This window comes from Lampris incognitus, chromosome 7 (assembly GCF_029633865.1).
Source record: "Lampris incognitus isolate fLamInc1 chromosome 7, fLamInc1.hap2, whole genome shotgun sequence".
Classification (NCBI taxonomy): Eukaryota; Metazoa; Chordata; class Actinopteri; order Lampriformes; family Lampridae; genus Lampris; species Lampris incognitus.
The window spans coordinates 16,191,712-16,211,808 of record NC_079217.1 but is presented as its reverse complement, the minus strand read 5'-3'; the positions used below and the strand labels follow the sequence as shown (position 1 = coordinate 16,211,808).

Below are 20,097 nucleotides of genomic sequence, written 5' to 3'. Positions count from 1 at the left end.
ACATCTGCTGACTTTTTTAGACACTCTTTACAGGGACATAATCCCTGAGAATGAGAGGGGTCTAACTGGAGACCATCTGAACAAGTATGTTGTTGTTTGGGATAATGTGCGTTTTCACCACTCCGATGTGGTCAGACAGTGGTTTGCAGCACATGATAGGATGCTGGTGGAATATCTCCCTCCCTACTCACCATTCCTAAATCCAATAGAGGAGTTTTTCTCTCCCTGGAGGTGGAAGGTATATGACCGGCATCCACATACCCAAATGGCCCTGCTAGCGGCCGTGGATGCAGCACGTGATGACATCACAGCAGAGTCCTGCAGAGGGTGGATTCGCCACTCGAGGAGATACTTTCCTCGCTGCATTGCAAGAGATGATATTGGCTGTGATGTAGATGAGACGATGTGGCCAGACAGAGAGGAATGTCTGGATGCACATGAATGATTTACAGTACTGTGTATGTTGTATGTTCAGTTCCAATATGTACTGCAATATTGTTTACAGTTGTGCACAGCTCTACCCAAAGGGAGTTTATGTTTGTTGTAAATAAGGGTGTATTTTTTCTTTTGCATAATGCTGTGAACAAATTAGAATTGCAAAGAGCATATGTAGTAAAAATGTGAAACATACATATTCAGTGTCTTGTACTCAGTTACCTCACTAAATACAGTTATGTGTAACTTTACTGTAGTTTTCAAATGGCTGTGTAAATAGTATATAGTGCTGTCTTGAGCATTTTCAGGTAGTGTCACCAAGATCTGACTTTTTTGCATTGGAAAACATTTACAGAGTAAACTGTCATAATGAAAACATGACAAAGCCATTTGACTATCTTGTTCATAAACAATGGTGTCAGGACTTTTCATCTTGATGACACTTTCATTGACATGAATACTTGCTTTTGAGGAATGAACTATCCATTTTGAGCAAGTGACACGCCTTTGCAGGTTATCAACTAGGTTTTGCAGTTTGTACTAATTGTTTTGAGAAATGCATGAACTGTTGTGCAAATGTAAATAGTGATGTGAGAAATGCACCATAGCGACTGAGAAAAACCGTAATCACAATCTAAGAAACAGGTGGTGTTTAAAACAGATTATTGACCGCGAGAGAGGGGCAAACGTTATAAAGAGAAAGCAACGAAGAGAGACAGACTAGATAGATAGATAGATAGATAGATAGATAGATAGATAGATAGATAAACGGGGGGGGGGGCAGGTTTCCCACAGATTTCAGAACTGAAACAGGTAGACTTATGTCTAGACACCCGGTGATTATGAAGCGCCTTCCTCTCATCTGAGATAAGCAGGAAGGGGAATGCAATGATTGCCCCCACCCCCACCCCCACCCCGACCCCCATGATGACAGTCATAATAAACGCTTTGTGATCTGACAAAGCCTGGTCTGTTTGTTAAAAATATCCATGCCGTTGTCTTCTTTCTTACGTGATAATACTTCTCCACATAGCATTACCTTCATGCAATTAAACGAATCACTCTTTCTGCAACTTGTAGAAGTTTGATAAAGATAAGTGGATTGGAATAATAGAAGAATAGCCTACTAGTGATGAGAGGCCATGGAAACATAGTTAAGGTTTTCTTTTTTTCTCTGAGATTCATTAAGGACATTGTTGAACCTCACATGTGCACAACATACGTACGTATCCCATTCCTTAGACCTGCAAAGTGACATACTTGGCATTTCATCTTAAGTCTATTGTCTGCACAAGATGCAACAGTCAGTGTCCATGAATGCATTGTGTGTGGGCAGGTAACAGTGAAACTGAAGATAAACCCTGCGGCATGCATCTGTCAGTAAGAAGTTGCCTGAGCAACATTATTTGCCATTAACCTGTTGAGGTTCCTCCACAGAAAATCTAATTTTAACAGAACATGTTGGGGGAAATGCGTCCATTTGAGCATTGTTTTTATCTCATATTCTTGTCTTTTCCCTTTATTGTCAGAAAAAGAGGTATTTGATCAGTAAATATCCACTTTCCAACAACATTGACTCTGTGGTCATGTGTGAATTTTCTGCAGCCTTGTTGACAGAGTCTCTTTGTTGCGTGTGATGGTGCAATGGCCAATTGACTAAGACAAAACATCACCCACTGAGTGTGTTAAGCAAAGCATCATGCTGAAACCTGTTCCTGTGCATGATATATATCTAGCTATTGTGTGCGTCTGAAGTCAGTTTCTGTTGGGCCTTAACAGAAACCTACAATTTTAATGAAACACATTTTCTTTGGTACAATATATTGGCTGAATTCAACTGTCCCTTCAAATTTACCTTTGTGTGCTCTTCGAAGTCTACCCAGTAGATATTTTCTGACAGCTCTCTGAGGAAAAATCTCACACAGTGATCAATGCAATAAAACTGGTTCCCGGCATAAAGCTTTTGTTGACACACCATATGATATATTGATGATATTGGAACTCCTACTTTAGGGCAGAGTAAGTGTCTATTTTATTTGGTATAACAAAGATATACCATAGAACCATTACGATTGTGAGTCAATTGTTTTTGTTGTTGAAAAAATAACTTGAATGGGTAAAACTGTAAAATTGGGGAGTTGAATTTGAGATAGCAGTGTCTGCTTAACATGTGCCAAAACTTCAGGGGGAGATGCAGAAGTGTACTTCTGGTGAGCAAACTGCATTGGTTAGGTTTCAGGCGATAATGACAACACAATTCCATAGGTTCTCAGTGTCTCACACCATGTGAACACTGAATCGTGACGACAAAAGAACTTGGTCAGGCAAGCATGAAACACAAGTAGTAGAATTAAGTTACAGGTCCCTCTGTGACATATTTTGTCACTTGGGTGCTCTCTGTATGCACTGGATAAAGATTCCTTAAAAAATTTCCCCCTTGCAATAATGATCAGAAAACAAACCCTATTCCAAATATGACATGTCAAAATCCTCAGTACATACACAATGATGGCGCAATAGGTCAATTGATTGGACATGATGCAGGCAATCTGTATAATTATATAGCCACGCTCGTGACTATATATCAATGATAGTCCACACCAGCACACACAAAGATGTGTGTGTGTGTGTGTGTGTGTGTGTGTGTGTGTGTGTGTGTGTGTGTGTGTGTGTGTGTGTGTGTGTGTGTGTGTGTGTGTGTGTGTGTGTGTGTGTATATATATATACTAGAAGAACCCCGCTACAATGTAGCGGTTTGGTTATCCACCCGTCTAAATCTCCCTCCTCTTCATCCTGCCAGCTAACCGCCTTCCCCCTGCCCCTAACCCCCCCACTCCAACTCTCTCCCCCCAAATGCTCAGAATCATCTGAAATGCCGAGAAAAGTAGTTTTTAGCCATTTTTAGAAAATGCATAATTATGCATAATTATTATAATTATTTTAATCTTCTGCTATTTTTCTGGTCCTCTCTGGAACAATGCCTACCACCTCCAAGAAAAATTAGGATCATAAGTGCATTTTTGCAAAAATGCATATTTTGCATAGTGCCAAAACATTTGTCCCAGAAATTTTTTTTATATAGGTGAAAAAAATCAAAGATGCTCAGAATCATCTGAAATGCCGAGAAAATGGGTTTTTAGCCATTTTTTGAAAAATTCATATTTTGCATATTTATGCACAATTATGCATAATTTTAATTGTCTGGGATTTTTCCCGTACTCTCTGGAACAATATCTACCACCTCCAAAAAGAAATAGGATCATAAGTGCTTCAGTTTTCGGTCCCGCTATCTACACTAACTAACACACACACACACTAACACCACACACACACACATTCCGAAAATATATGAGTAGATATATAGCGGTTTTTTTCTTTTTCAGAAACCGTCAATTGTGTTGATAAAAGTGCTCAAGTAATGAGGAGCGGAATATCATTAGAGATGTAGAAAAAAAAACTTTTAATACATAGCAGTACAAACTTGTTTCGTGCATCGCACACTCATCAGGTTTAGCAGCTGATGAGTGCGCGACGCACGAAACAAGCTTATACTGCATTGTATTAAAAGTTTTTTTCACCTATATCTCTATTGATATATATACGTATATATACATATATATATGTGTGTGTGTGTGTGTGTGTGTGTGTGTGTGTGTGTGTATATATGTACACATATATACATATGGGTACAATTCACCATAATTGGTAGACATGGACCCTTTAAGAAAGGGTTTCCGGGTTGAGAGGGTGGAGCAAGGACTAGGATGGTTGAAGTAGTGCCATATTTCTTGGGATATGGGAAACCCGGACCGCCCCAGCTGATTTCAGAGACACAAACATCATTACCATGTTAAAAAAAAAGGGGGACCGAGGAGTGTGCAGCAATTACAGAGGAATTTCCCTCCTCTCAACAGCTAGGAAAATTCTGCCACGGATCTTTCTGAATCGTCTCACCACCCTGGCCTAAGAAGTTCTCCCCGAATCCCAAAGTGGTTTTCAATCCCACAGAGGGACCACCGATATGATCTTTGTGGCATGACAGCTCATGGAGAAGGCAAGAGAACAACAGAAGACAATGTTTTTCATCTTTTTCGACCTCAAGAAAGCGTTTGATTCTTTTCCGAGAGCCATTTTGTGGGACGTGCTATCCAAATTTGGATGCCCTAACCACTTCATCCAGATGATTCGCGCCCTCCATGATAACATGAAAGGCAGTGTCTGTTTCCGTGGAACCCTTTCCGAGCCTTTCTCCATGGATTGTGGAGTAAAGCAAGGCTGTGTTCTAGCGCCTACGTTATTTTCCATGTACCTTGCTGCTCTCTTGCAGAAGACAGATCGGTCACTCGACGGTAAAGTCAACATCCATTACCGCTTTGATGGCAGTCTGTTCAATCTCCAGCGCTTGAAATCTAAGAACAAGACGTCCACCAACGTCATCATCGAGCTTCACTATGCCGATGATAATGCTGCTCCTGCCATGACTCCAGAAGGTCTTCAGTTGATCACCAATTCCTTTGTTCAGGCCTACGAAACGTTTGGTTTTTCTGTGAACATCAAGAAAACCAAAACGCTTGCTGTTGTGCTTCAGGATACTCCAGGAGTTCCACTTCAAAACACCATCCATGGCCAATCTATAGAACAAGTTCAATCCTTTCAGTACCTTGGACGTATCCTCAAAGAAACGTGTAGTCTAGAACTGGATATCACCAACAGACTGAAAGCTGCTCACACTGCCTCTAGCCTACTTTCTCACTGTGTTTTCTATGATTGTGATCTCAAGACATCAACCAAAAGCCTGGTTTACCGTGCAGTGGTTCTTTCAACCCTCCTGTATGGCTGTGAAGCCTCGACCCTCTACAAGTTTAGTGGCCTTGCCTTTCAGGGCCTCATACCTTTATCCCCCGAGCTACTCAGCTCATGCGACCCCTGTATGAGACTCTGAAAGGCAAGGCCACCAAACACACTGTGGACTGATCTGCGGAGAGGGACAAGGCATTTGTGGACACTTAAGGCTGCTCTGGCTGACGCAACAATGCTGGCTCGCCCATCACCCAAGACTCTGATCGCCATTACTACAGACGCTTCGGACTACACAGTTGGGATGGTGCACGCATGAGCAGTGGGTGAACGGCCCTTAGCAGCTGCTCGCTTTCTTCAGCCGACAGTTACGCCCCAGTGAATGGAAGTATAGCACCTTCGATCGGGAGCTCCTCACTCTCTACCTCGCCATTCAACACTTCCGTTCCCCGCTGGAGGCCCACCAGTTCATGGCATTTGTGGACCACAAACCACTGATGTTCGCCATGGCCATGGTGGCTGAGCCATGGTCCGCCCACCAGCAACGACAGCTCTCCTTCATCTCGGAGTTCACCATGGACATACAGCATGTTGCTTGCAAAACCAACCGCGTTGCCGACTGCGTGTCCTGGGCCATTGCAGGGACCGTCCACTTGGGTCTTGATGAGCCTGCGTGGCAGCTGACCAGGCTGCCAACCCAGACATGCAGGACAGCTGTCATAGGGCTGAAGTTAGAGGACGTGGTTTTCGACGACACTGGCACCATGGTCCTGTACAACGTCTCCATGGTCGGCCCTGGCCCGTCATTCCCACTGGCTGGAGGCGAAGTGTTTTCGACGCTGTCCATGGCCTCTCCCACCCTGGCAAAAAACCATCTCAAAGACTAGTGACAGCCAAGTTCATCTGGCACGGGCTCAAAAAAGATGTGAGAGACTGGGCTGACACCTGCGTGGAGTGTCAGTGCTCTAAAGTGCACCGCCACACCAGAGTCCCCCTGGCACAATTCCCGGTGCCCGAAAGGAGGTTCAACCACATAAACATGGACCTAGTGGGCCCCCTGCCCCCCACCAACAGTTTTACTTACCTCCTCACCGTGGTGGACAGGACCACTCGATGGCCAAAAGCTGTCCCACTGTCATGGACGACATCCACCGGCATAACCTGGGCGTTCATCGAGACCCGGGTCACCCGGTTTGGCACCCCATCTGACCTCTCCTCGGACCAAGGCTCACAGTTTGCATCTGAGCTCTGGAATGCAGTCGCAGAGAGCATAGGGGTGAAGCTCCACCGCACCACCGCATACCACCCGCAGGCCAATGGGTTGTGTGAGCAGTTTCGTCGCTCTATGAAGGCCACTCTTCAAGTCAGCCTCAAGGATAGCAGCTGGGTCAACAGGCTCCCGTGGGTTATGCTGGGCCTCAGGACCACCCCTAAGGAGGACCTTCAGTCCTTGTCCACTGAACGGGTTTATGAACAGCCGCTGCGGGTCCCAGGAGATTTCATCCCCAACACAACAGCCCCCTGGTCTGCAGCCCATCAACGGACCACACTCCTGGATAATGCCAGAGCTTTCACACTGGTTCCCACTTCGCAACACGGCCTCCCACAGTCTCACATCCCCCCGAGTCTGCAGTTGGCATAATATGTTTTCATCTGCCACGACGCCCACCATGGATCCCAGCAGTGTCCGTACGACGGGCCGTTCCTCATCCTGGAAACCAGGAACAAGCACTTTGTTGTGGAAGTCGGCAACAAGTGCATTTCAGTAGATCGCCTCAAACCAACTCACCTGGACTTGGACCAACCTGTTGGACTTGCCCAGCCCCCAAGGCAGGGGAGCCCTCCTACCCTGCCCCACCCCCCAACAAGGCCCCTAAGGTTCCTCCACCACCCGCCCTACCCCCACACCACCGTAGGGTCCTTAAGGCCCCTCCTGTAAGCACCCCGACCTCCGCACCTGCAGCTGGGCTATCCACCCCCCTCGTTGACTTTTTTATTAAGGTGAATTCTGGGGAGACGTATGTAGTGGACTATATGAGCACAATTCACCATAATTGGTAGACACAGGCCCTTTAAGAAAGGCTTTCCGGGTTGAGAAGGCGGAGCAAGGACTACGATGGTTGGAGCAGCGCCATGTTGCTCAGATAGGGATTTTGTATTGAAGAATAAATGACACACGAACGCGTGTGTCATTTATTCTTCTCATAGTCATTCATTTAGTCTCTCATAGTCAATGAGAGAAATTGTCCGTCTCTACTTTCCTGCAATTTGCACAATATATATAATGAAAATATGCACTTTAATATGTACAATGGAAATAAAATTTGCCACACCTCTATATATACATATACTGTACATCCTACTCTACAATTAAAGTATACATCTCATTGGGATAGTGATTAATATATTCAGTGTGTAATTCACTATGGTAATATTGTATTTGTGACACAACAGTATTTTATGTAGAAAAATAGAAATGAGGGCTAAAACATTAAGCATTGGCTTAAACGCTGCAACCTTCCACCTATTGAATGAATGTTCAAGCACAGTCGAACGATCCCACATTCAGAGAGGTTGTCCTCGCTCCGGACTCAAACGTCCATGCGCGCCCCCAAGCGGTGGGGGCGCGCATGGACGTTACCTACTGAGAAATCGCCTACTGAGAAACGACCACCCTTTCCGTGGGCTCGCCCTTCTTCAGATGAGGTTTTGCTTCCACCTGGTGGTTTTGTAAAACGTGCGCGCTTGTGTGCAATCGTAGAGGGTGTTTCGTCACAGGCTCTCGCTGGGTCGCTGAGGCGAAGAATGAAACGTGATCTTCGGTATTATTACATTGCAGATGTTTTATCAGCATCTGATAGGACAAGTTATATAACTTTTCTTGAAGAAAACTATATGCTACAATTTGCTGACTGATATGACGAATGCTACAGAAAGTGTCTTTTTAAATGGACGCACTCATCTGCCGATCAGCACTCAATTCTTTGAATTTGTGTTAGTTTACTTCAGTGCTCTTCTAGTATACTGCTTTTAAGCCGGACATAAGTAAGTGTAATACTGTTTGATTATTGCTGTCTTAGAAAAAGATCGGTTTGAGGAAAGTGTATCTAAACTTTACTCGCACTTTTAGACGTATTGTTGAATACGTAATACTGTTACAAAAGGTAGTAACAATGATATAGGCTGATAATTGGACTTGAAATGAAAAGTTGGGTCCATAGATGCTTCTTCGCACGTTGAAAATTAGCTTACCCAAGTGCACTTGGGGTTTAATAGAATAACGGAATGCTTCTAAGGTTAGCATACTTCCAATATTGTTTGAGTCAACTCCAAGTATCCTGAAAGTACACAGATGCTCTGTATATAAACACGCTTAACAGCTTACTCTGAAGCGTACTTGTAAAAAACAAATATTGCTCTCTCTTAGTATTTGTTTAAGTCAACTAAAAGTATACGTTTCAGTCCAAACAGGTTTACTGGTTGTGCACCTTTAGCTAACTTTAAGTACACTTAAACTGGGCCAGTTTAGTCCCAAAGAGTAACACAGTAGTATAGTTATAAGTACATTTTTAGTTGCAGTTTTTGTATTTGAGTACATTTCAGATAGTAAACTTAAATTATACCATTTTTCCGTGGGAGGGGGTACATTTCTCTCTCTCTCTCTCTCTCTCTCTCTCTCTCTCTCTCTCTCTCTCTCTCTCTCTCTCTCTCTCTCTCACACACACACACACACACACACACACACACACACACACAAATAACTGCCCGGCAACAGCAACAATGAAGGCTATACAGGTGGTAATTTGTATAAATGTGGTGGGCCTTATATTCCTTGCCAAGATGGTTTTGCTCCTCCTCCTCCTCCCCCCCCCCCGGGGGGGGGCTGGGAAGGCCAGCTGTGCGGAATGAGCTCTGTGCTGTGTTTATGGAAAAAGTTACGGTGGAGCAGAGGTGTTGCTGGTGTCGTTTCTACTTAACCGTATTGAGTGATTCCAAACGTAACACAAAGTTTATTGCGAGCCTAACATTGTGCAGGCCTCACAGTAGGACTTCGAGTAAATAAACAATGTTCACGTACTTGCTTAGTGTGTCCACACTCTGACACGCGATATCAAGACGTCATGGCCACTGTTTGTGATTCGCTTCCTGGAGTAAGATGACACTGTCTCTGCTCCTCCTGGATTCTGTGGTTCTCTTAAAACAGGCCACCACCCACACCGCACCCTCTTCACCACTCCCCCCCTTCACTCACATTCGAGACACACTTTCAAGCAGGCTGAGTGGGCAACACGCTACAAGTAGCTGGAGAAGACGAATCCCAGTCATATTGGAATGAACTGTTTCAGGGAGCCCTTGCAAACCTTCTTATTCGGGCGTAGGTGGTCAAAAACGTGAGGGAAGCTACCCCTGTTGGGAACATTCTGTGCAAGAAGCAAAAAAAAAAAAAAAAAAGGAAAGAGGAGGAGAGACCAAATCCCTCTTCTTGAACCCTGCATCTACCCGGAGGAGATCAGTCCCATCATACGGACCACGGAAAGCGAGGGGAGTTGTGGACGGATAGGAGCGTGGAAAAGTCCGCAAGGGGAAAGGACGAGTGGCAGAGGCTGAAAATCAAACAGAGTGCGCTAAAAAAGAAAAGGGGAGGAGATGATGGAGGCCCTGCTTCCTGTGCTGCAGAGAAACCCCGGCCCTTCAGTTCTGGTCTGTTCTCTCCTATTCAGGGTGGTCCACCGGCTCCTTCAGAACCTTCCTGTGCCCAAGCTTGTGCAACAGGATGAGTTTCGGTCTTGGAAGTGGAGAAACCTCTCAGTCTCCCTGGTTCACTCCCTGCTCACTGGGACATGGGCTGTGACATGGTAAGTCCCCACACTGGGACACCATTGTTCATTCACGGCCGATCCACATGATATGTTATGTAGGGGGGTGTGGAGCAGTAACACTCTGTGGCAGCCAGGCAGTAGAGGGAAGAGCAGTGTGTTCGGACAGGGAGAGAGATGGGAGAGACAATGGCATTTTTAAGTGGGGAGGGAAATACCACCGTACGACCCACACAAAGCCCCTCTCGGCATTTTCCTTGCTGACCTCTTTGCAATGATGTGGTGTGTGTCGTTAGAGTGGGAAGGGTGGGGGGAAAATCCTTTTGACAGTTGTAGTTAAACCTCTGATTCAAACAAATAACAACCAGGGTTACTCAGACACTCAGCAGATCTGAATAACTGGAAAAACCTGCTGACTCGAGCGCTGTTGTGAAAGTATTCAGAATCAGAATTATCCTTAACACCAAGTGCAACCTGCAGCCCAGCGTTCTGGCCTGCAGGTTTCATGGGGTGGAGATAAAGCTGTTGATTCACTTTTAATATTCGCAAATTTTAATTGGGATCGGCACATATCCATAAGGCCGGTGTTTGTTTTGTCACGCTTCCTTAGCCGTAAAGAGGGCCTGCTGTCTCTCGGTGGAAACAGTCTGTACACTGCTTTACAAATTTGCTGATCATAAACAAAAGGACTTGGCTATTTATTAACGTTCATTCATTCATTCATTTGTCATTTGTACAGGGAGGCGCCACGCAGGGCGCCTTTTCTTTTGTGGGCGTGCAATTTTTACAAGGCAACAACAAAAAAGTGACAGAATGTTCTCGCATGAATTGGTCAGTTCAAATGTACAGACTCAGAATCAAAATTTGTTTTTGTTTGCAAAGTAAAGTGAATCATATTAGTATTCTGATTCTGAATTCGGCTTAGTGGGTTGTTCACACAGCGCACATGTATATAACGTCACACATAGACAAAATAAATTGTTAAAAAGTGGAGATAGTGATTCTCTACTGTCCAACATCCAAAAATATTTTAGATTCACAATGTCCTCCCTGTGTTATTCCTGCAACAGAACAGGAGTAAAGGCAGTACTGATATTGCCTTTAAGTACTACTGCAAGCGCAGATAAAACAACATGCAGGAACTACTAGAAGTATTACTCATGCAACAGGGAGAGGCTTTTATCACACAAGGTTTTAAGAATCCAGGATACCTGATATTAATGTCTCTGCTTAGTCAGGGTTTTCTCCCCAGGAGTGAGCCAATGTATGTCTAAGTGAGAGGAATTGAGACCCATCTATTGATAACATGTGTCCCTCTCCAGTGTGGCGGTTTGGCCAGAGATGTTGCACGATATCCACTCTTACTACACGCCTCTGTCCTACCTGCTGGTCTGCATCTCATCAGGTCAGTAGCAACATCGTTTCAGACAATACTGCATACTAGAGAGACAACATAGAAATTAGCCATTGTCGGCGACCTAAAGTAAGGCTGAAGATGAGCTACGTTTGCTGGCGTGCAACATCCTGTTTTAGTGAGTGCAAAAAATAATGTTATCTTCACTGAACCTCAGAAAGACACAAGACCGGTTGATTTTAATTTAGTTAAAGTGTGCTGTGACGTAACCAAGAATCTTGCAAGTGGATACCAAGTACACAAGTACACACAGTTATAGCGTCACATTGACCAGCCTGCATTGGATGAAAAATAACCTTTATTCCAGAGTTTCAAGCAAATGTGGAAAATGTGGGAGTGGCGCTGGGCGACGACGGTGTCATTTGTTGCATCCTTGCATGGAACAGTTTCTATCAGAGGTGAAACACTGCCACTTTACAGTAGTTGCCCATTTTTAGAGGGAAAATCTTCCCATTTTACCTAATCCACACAAATGGGTAATGGGTGGCATGTCTATAAATAACTATGGCTTTAAGACTGTGTGGTCTGGTCTGGCTGCTGGGCTGACTGTGGTCGAAAGATGTTGTCGAGTCTCACGTGCGTCTGTGTGTAACCATGAAGATGCAAATCAGTAGAGATCTACCCTAACGACCACACACAATTTCTAACTCCACTGAGACCAACCACATCAGGAGTTCATGCCATCATCAACAAAAGCACAGTTATCAGTTTAACAGTACCGTCTGTTTAGTACGAAAGCGAGTGAGTGGCACAAAACGACTACAGCTTAATCGGGTTTACACGGTATGCAAACTATGGCTCTGGCGTGCTGACTGGCAAGCTGTTGAGATTAATTCTTTAAAATGTGGACAAGTTGGTGGCCCTGATCAAAAGATTGTCACAGAAATGTCACAATGAAAAGATAAACTTTTATTTATTTGCAACAACTTTGTAAGCTTCCCTTGAAATGCAAGTTCAGGGGAGTTGTCGTTAATGATATGCAATTTACACCAAGTTAATTAATGAGTAGTTAATCAACAGCAAGCTATGTGCTGTGAGCAGATAGTATCAGTGTGATCCAGTGAATTAAATAAACTAAAGGAGCTTCACTGATCGAGACTGTAATTTGTTTTTGTTTTTGAAAACTTTATCTTCCGATTTTCAAGTCTTTTGGAAAGGTATACAAGACACACAAACAAAAAAAAAACATGTAGGAACCCCCCCCCCAAGGCTCAAGGAAGGAAAAAAAAGGGCAATGCAGAAATTTCTTATTCCAATTCCACATAATAACCATGTTTTTGAAGGCATTATAAAGTTGTACACATATATCTATAAATATTGTCCTTACAACCAGGTAAAAAAAAAGTACATTCAATAAAAGGGAAAACCTTCAATAAAGTCTATGAAAGGACTCCAGGTCAAAGTAAAGTTTTTGCTGGTTTTACATATTTTATATCGGAGCTTTTCTAAAGGTAGAAAGGACAGCACCTCCCTTAACCACTGCAAAAATGATGGAGCTTTATTCAACTTCCAGCTAAAAAGAATAAGTCTGCGAGCTAGCAATGAAGCTAGCATTTGCCTGCAAAGTTGTGACTTTACAGTTAGGGGTGATATTCCAAAAATGGCTGTGTGAAAATCAGGGGTTATGGTCTGTTTACAGATATGTGAGAATACATTAAATGTATGTCCCCAATAACTGTTGAGAGAGGGGCATGCCCAGAACATGTGTCCCACTGAGGCTGGACTATGGCTGCACCTCGGACACCCAGGGTCTGTGGTGGGAAAGATTCTGGCAAGCTTGCCCCCTGAGTAGTGAAGACGGTGAAGCACCTTGAATTGAATTAAACCATGTCGTATACACAATGAGGAAGTGTGTATACGAGTTAAGCTGTCCCGCCATGCCTCTTCAGAAAGCTCTACACCCAAATCTCTCTCCCATGCAGTTTTTGTTTTGTCCCAGGACATCTGTCTTAATCCCTGTATCAGTGTGTAAATTATAGAAACCCATTTTTTCCCAAAGGGATCCATCTCTAGAATAGCATCTAATAGGCTCCTGGGTGGCTGATACGGAAATGAGGGAAACACTTTCTTGGCAAAACTACAGATTTGAAGGTATCTAAAAAAAATGGGATGTGGGTATGTTGTGGTCTTTGGTAAGTGTTTCAAATGAGGTGAATGTTCAGTCTTTAAATAGCTCACAGAAAAACACCAGTCCATTTCTATGCCAATGTTGAAATGCCTTATCTAACACAGATGACAAGCAGAATCCATTATTTGCTACTGGAAAAAGCCCGCTAGCATACTTTAATCCAAAATGCCTCCTAAACTGTAGCCATATCCTAAGTGAAGCTTTAACCACCGGGTTTGTTATTTGCATGTTACGATTATGTGGTAGTGGAGAGGTGAATATCGGTAAAGGATTGGATAAGAGTTCCATGTGAACCCAATCTGTACCCTGTTGATTCTTATATGTAAATGCCCAATGTAAAAGTTTTACAATGTCCGCAGCCCAGTAGTAACAAATAAAGTTAGGCAAGCCTAATCCCCCTGTCTCCTTAGGGACCTCCAAGTACATTTTCTTCATTTTGGGGTTTGAATTGTTCCAGATGAATGATGAAATTAATCTATCTAATTGTTGAAAAGTTGTCTTGGGTATGAATATGGGAATCATTTGAAAAAGATAGAGAAATCTGGGTAAGACTGTCATTTTAACTATATTAATGCAACCCGCTAATGAAATTGGTAGCGTTGACCAGTTTTTAAAATCGTGTTTTGTTCATTCTATTAGTGTTTGATTGGTGACTTTGATTCCTAAATATGTAAATACATTGTGTTCAAGTTTAAATAGAAAGCTAGAGTAGTCTCTATCAGTGTGGTTAATTGGCAAAAGCAAGCTCTTTGAATAGTTTATCTTATAACCTGACAGGCGACCAAAGTTGTCTAGGGTAAGTAATAGTCTTGGTATGGATTCTATTCGGTTGGATACAACAGGTCATCTGCATAAAGTGATACCTTATGCAATTTACCACCTCATGAGATACCTTTAATGCCATCCTCTGCCCTAAGAGCTATAGCGAGTGGCTCAATTGCCAAATTGAACAGGTAAGGAGAGAGGCGGCAGCCCTGTCTGCAGCCCCTATGGAGTGAAAAATAATCAGAAAAAATATCCGTCTGCACTGCGGCTGTCGGTGAGCAATATAATATTTTAACCCATGCTAGGAATGATGAACCAAAGCCAAACCTTTCTCGAACAGCGAAGAGATATTGCCTTTCGATGTGGTGAAATGCCTTCTCAGCATCTAAAGAAATCACTACTTCTGTCTGTTCTACAGAATATGGTGTGTACAGTACATTAAATAGGTGGCGCGTGTTATAGAACGACTGCCTGCCTGGTATAAAACCAGTTTGATCAGGGTTAACAACCGTTGGGACTACAGTTTCAATATGGGTGGCCAAGATTTTTGTAAGGATTTTGTAGCCACATTTCAACAAGCTTAAGATAGGAGCCACACAGTAGGGGATCTTTGTCTTTTTTAAGTAATACTGATATGATTGCCTGCATCATCGTTTGGGGGTAATTTCTGTGGTTAAAAATTTCCTGATACAACAGGTTAAGTATCGGTGCCAGCTTGGTAGCAAATTCTTTACACATTTCAATTGCGAAACCATCGGGACCCGGTGCATTGTTGCTCGGCATGGATTTAATTGCTTGTATCACTTCCTCTGTTGATATCTCTCTGTCTATCTGTTCTCTGTCCTCAAGGGCAATTTTTGGTATGGTCAGACCATCTAAAAAAGTGAAAATATGCGACAAGTTGCTGGGCGGTTTCGAACTATAAAGGGTAATATAAAATTGTTTAAACTGGTTGTTGATGGTGTCAGGGTTGGTTGTCTTTACCCCAGCTGCTGTGCAAATTTCAGGAATAGTGTTAGCGGCTGTGGACTGTCTAACCTGATGGGCTAAGAGCTTTCCAGCTTTCTCTCCATGTTCATAAAATGTCTGTTTTGATTTAAAGAATAATTGTTCTATTTGTTTAATGGAGAGATTGTCGAATTCTGTTTTTAATCATTTTTTCTTATAAAGCTCAGCTGTTGGGGAATCAGCATATGAACGGTCCACTTCCACTCTACTATGGGACAGTTCTATTAGACGTTGTTTATGTTTCTTTCTCTCATGTGCTGTAATTTGTTTTGGGTTTTTTTTCACTGTTCACAGGGTACTTTGTGCAAGATGCGGGTGACATTATACTAACTGGACATGCAATGGGATCATGGGAATTCTTACTTCATCATGCAATGGTAAGATAATTTGCCGCGGCCATATTTTCATTACATTAACATCTTGGTTTGCCTGCATTTCTGATATAGATATCATATCACATGTAAGAGCCGCTATGCAGTTAAGGCACTATACAAAGCTGTCTCAATGAAATTATAATGAGGACATTTTGAAGACAAAACACGTTTTATGTATTGTATTAGTGCGCGTGAGTCAGACGGAGAGCAAGCTAGAGAGAAAGAAAGAGAACGAGTGAGGGAGGGAGAAAGAGAGCGAGTGAGGGAGGGAGAAAGAGAGCGAGTGAGGGAGGGAGATAGGGACGTATCTAAAGGAAACAACACAGACTGTTTGTGCTGCCAGATGTGAGCCAAATGCAGTGCCTGGTGCCACTGAGCTGATTATCATTATGAGGTTTTTCTCGAAGGCATCAGGTGAAGCAACGCTTCACAAAAATAAACAACAACATGCATATTACATAAAAGATATTTCTTACTGTCAAAGTGTTATCACAATAGCTATTTCCTCTGTGAAGCCGAAAAGAGGCGTTGTTAAAAAAACAACAACAACAACACGCCCGACATTTTGTTGTGCAACACAGCACCACCCTCAGATTATCAGAAGAAACTTCAGTCTCTGCTTCACTAGCTAATGTCTTTCTGATAATGACTGTCTGAAACGACTATCCATCCATCCATCCATTATCCAAACCGCTTATCCTGCTCTCAGGGTCGCGGGGATGCTGGAGCCTATCCCAGCAGTTATTGGGCGGCAGGCGGGGAGACACCGTGGACAGGCCGCCAGGCCATCACAGGGCCCACACACACACACACACACACACACACACACACACACACACACACACACATTCACACCTAGGGACAATTTAGTATGGCTGATTAACCTGAACTACACATCTATATTAATAAAAATATACATTTACACTACCATTCTGATGTGATGTGATGGGATTGGGTTCTAGTTTTCTCCACACGTCTGACACCGACTGAACTTAACTGCTCATCGAGTAAACAGTGGAGAACTGCATGGTATCCAGTCATTTTCTGAGGTTAGATACAAGCCTCCTCCAAATGTGGTATTAAATTCCAATGCGAATGGTCCAACAAACAACCTGCATTTAAAAGCAATGACTAAAAAGTTATGGATAAGAAAGTTGCGGATTATAATGTGTTTTGAACGCTGCTCATGAAGTGTTGAAAACAGTGTGCTTCCTCGAGTATTTCTAATCATGCATGCTCTTGGCACATTCCCGACCTCATAATGATTGACACATGTCTAACTATTCAGAACATTAGAGAGAGAGAGAGAGAGAGAGAGAGAGAGAGAGAGAGAGAGAGAGAGAGAGAGAGAGAGAGAGAGAGAGAGAGAGAGAGAGAGAGAGAGAGAGAGAGAGAGAGAGAGAGAGAGAGAGAGAGAGAGAGAGAGAGAGAGAGAGAAATATTTTGGTAACTGTTGGGCTATGTGGTTAGTGTAGTTGTTGGTGGTGACGCATTTGTAAATAGTCATTTTCAACAAATTCAACAAATTCTTCCTCTGTGTCCAAAGTCTAGCTTAGTTCCAGTCCATTAGTCCAAGAAATGTATGAAAATCTATTCTTTTTTGTATCATGTCAAATAGAAACAGTTAAGACAGGAGAGATTCTCAAGGAGGGAGATTATCCTGTCAGTGTCACATGTCATTTAAATGAAAGCTCATGCAAGTATGCTGTCTTAATTTGCTAGTATATATATATATATATATATATATATATTTGGCATGATCATGCATATGCATATGAAGGCCATTGTTGATATATTCCACACTGAAATAGATATTTCCCCCAAAGGTCCCTGGGTGGGTTTGGGGGTTGTGTGGTTCACCATAAAGTTTGGTCAGCAAAGGTCCCTACATTGTATGTTGTATGCAACAGCTAGGGAAATGAAATGGACGTAAGCAAATACCCACACAAAGAGGTATTCATCTATGATGCACATTCATTCTATCGTTGATTATGATTATGTTTCTCAAGAGCTAGTATATAGTCCACAGTGCCTTGATAAGCAAAGTAAGCTTTCTTTATCTGTTTAATCAGCTGTCTGAAAAATGTGTTAACCCCCTCCTCTCTCATTCTCTTCCTCTTTCCTGTCATTTCCATACCCCCACCCCCCACAGGTGATCTGGTGTTTCCTGTACACCCTCTACACACAGCTTTACATAGCTGGCGCTGTAGTGGCTCTATTTGTAGAGGTCAACAGTGTCACCCTGCATCTGCGGCTGATGCTTAAGCTGGCAGGGGTGCAGTTGTCCCCTGCATACCGTATCAACAAACTGCTCAACCTCTTTACCTATATCTTCTTCCGTCTGAGCGCTCAGTTCTACCTTACCTGGTACATAATTCAGAATTACTCCTGGCTGGACCACGGCTTCTACTTTCTGACCACCATGATCATAATGAACATCATGATCCTGATCTATTTCTACCGCCTGCTGCGCGCGGACTTCTTCCCACGGAGAAAGGGCCATCTGGCGCAGAATGGGACCCACAATAACAATTCCCAGAAGTTCCTGAACGACTGATTGTGAAATGTCTACGTGACTGGGACAGGGAGAATTGACTCTGATGTCTTCTTTTCTTTTCTTTTTTTTAATAGTTTTTACATTTTGCCCTCACAGGCCACTACTAGTGTCACTCCTCGTGCCAACATGCCTCCTTGTTGCTTTGTGTTAAACAATGTACAAGGAAAAAAATAGTTCCCAACAACTGCTGGTGGAATAAAGTGCAGCCTACGGTGGACGGAACGAGACAATGGTAAGAGTCTCCTCTCTGTATGATGTCCATTGTGGCTGAGGAGACAGGTGCTGAGACTTATACTTGCAATGCAGCATGAAAAAAAAACACTGTCTGGGAAGATTCCACCAATATGCAATCAAGGATCATTTGACATTTGCAACCCTCCTATAACATTCTGCATTGGAACTTGTTCAGAATACCATTTACCATCAAATTATCTTGTAACTGAAGTTGGCAGGAAGGGGATGGTGAGAAACTTCCATAGTTAGTGGGCAGTTAAACAGTACAATCAATATTTTGATATTTCAGCACCAAATGTTAGACTTGATATGGCGTAATTGGACTTTTGGACCAAAATGAAATATCCACCATTTGAACTTATTGTAATTTTCTAAACAATTCAAAACATCACTGGACCAAATGATATCACTTATACAGAACTGGCCTTCTATATTTTTGATATAGCGATTCAATTCAACATTTCGAAAAATGAACTCTATTTTTTTCTCGTTTCTCAGTTCAAACTACATTTCAGATGGCAGCACCAAGATTACATATTAACAATACCGATCAATTTCATATTACTAATTCCATCATTCATAGAAACTATGTATAATTCTATAAACGAACACTTGGTACATTTCATTTGGCTTATATTTCATTAGTATGAAAACAAAGGCAAGGGGAAATCAAAACAGACTTGGTTTGGTAAGCTGTGCAAGTGCCTTCACCCTCCTTTCAGGATGAGTTTAAGGACCAAAGTTTGACCTTGTGCAAAATGTTGACATGGTAAAAAGTTGACAGAACTAACAAATTGGGCCTACATAGCCTAATGATTGATTTATTGTAAGATGTGTGGGCTCTTGTTAAAGATCATTTTTTTCTTCACATCAAAAAGAAAGAAAAGCTGAAATGAATTCAACGTTCACCAGGTTGTGTAAAGATGTTTTGCAACGCAACTGCAACACGTTGTTTTAAGGAGGCTCATGGTTAATGATTGTTGAGTGATTGCCTATGATGACTATGCAGTGACTCAAATAAACAAATATAAATCTTGACAATCTACATGTGGCGAATTTGTGAGGGCAAATTAAGATACACCTAAAAGAAAAAAATCCGACTACCAACGTTAGGCTGCCAACCTAATGTGATTTCAGGGCCTGTTAGTCCACTGCTTGTATGCGGTTGCATGTACACGCCCTCTGATATCCCTCCTTGACAGAGACGCCGTCCCTTTGTATACTGACCCTACAGATAACCTGGCACATTTACATCAAGTGTGTTAGCTGTATGCGTGGCCTATATAAAAGTATCCCATTTTCAGAGCAAATTTGATTAATGTCAGCCCAATGTCCGAAATCAGAGAATCGTCGCTCATCAAATTCGGTAAAGCTTTAATGTTTCACAAATTTCGAAATATTGCCCCGAGCTGTCCCCGTTGCAACGTGGAGCGATTAAATTGGCTTTTATTTTGAAAAGCAAAGCGTTGACCACAATCGGTTATGTTACATATATGTCTACAAACCACGTAATTTGTTTGGCTGTTGCAAAATTACAAATTTATTTGATTAAACCAAGCTTGTCCTCT

At 42.7% G+C, this 20,097-nt stretch overlaps 1 protein-coding gene across 1 annotated transcript; it reads left to right on the top strand.

Annotated features, from left to right (window-relative positions):
- The first annotated feature begins 9,450 nt into the window (after positions 1-9,450).
- On the top strand, positions 9,451-19,567 carry tlcd1 (TLC domain containing 1). Its single transcript, XM_056283581.1, has 4 exons — positions 9,451-10,088; positions 11,372-11,454; positions 15,659-15,741; positions 17,891-19,567. Exons 1-4 carry the CDS (start codon positions 9,880-9,882, stop codon positions 18,293-18,295), a joined length of 780 nt encoding a protein of 259 aa, XP_056139556.1. The 5' UTR covers positions 9,451-9,879; the 3' UTR covers positions 18,296-19,567.
- The last annotated feature ends 530 nt before the right edge of the window (positions 19,568-20,097 follow it).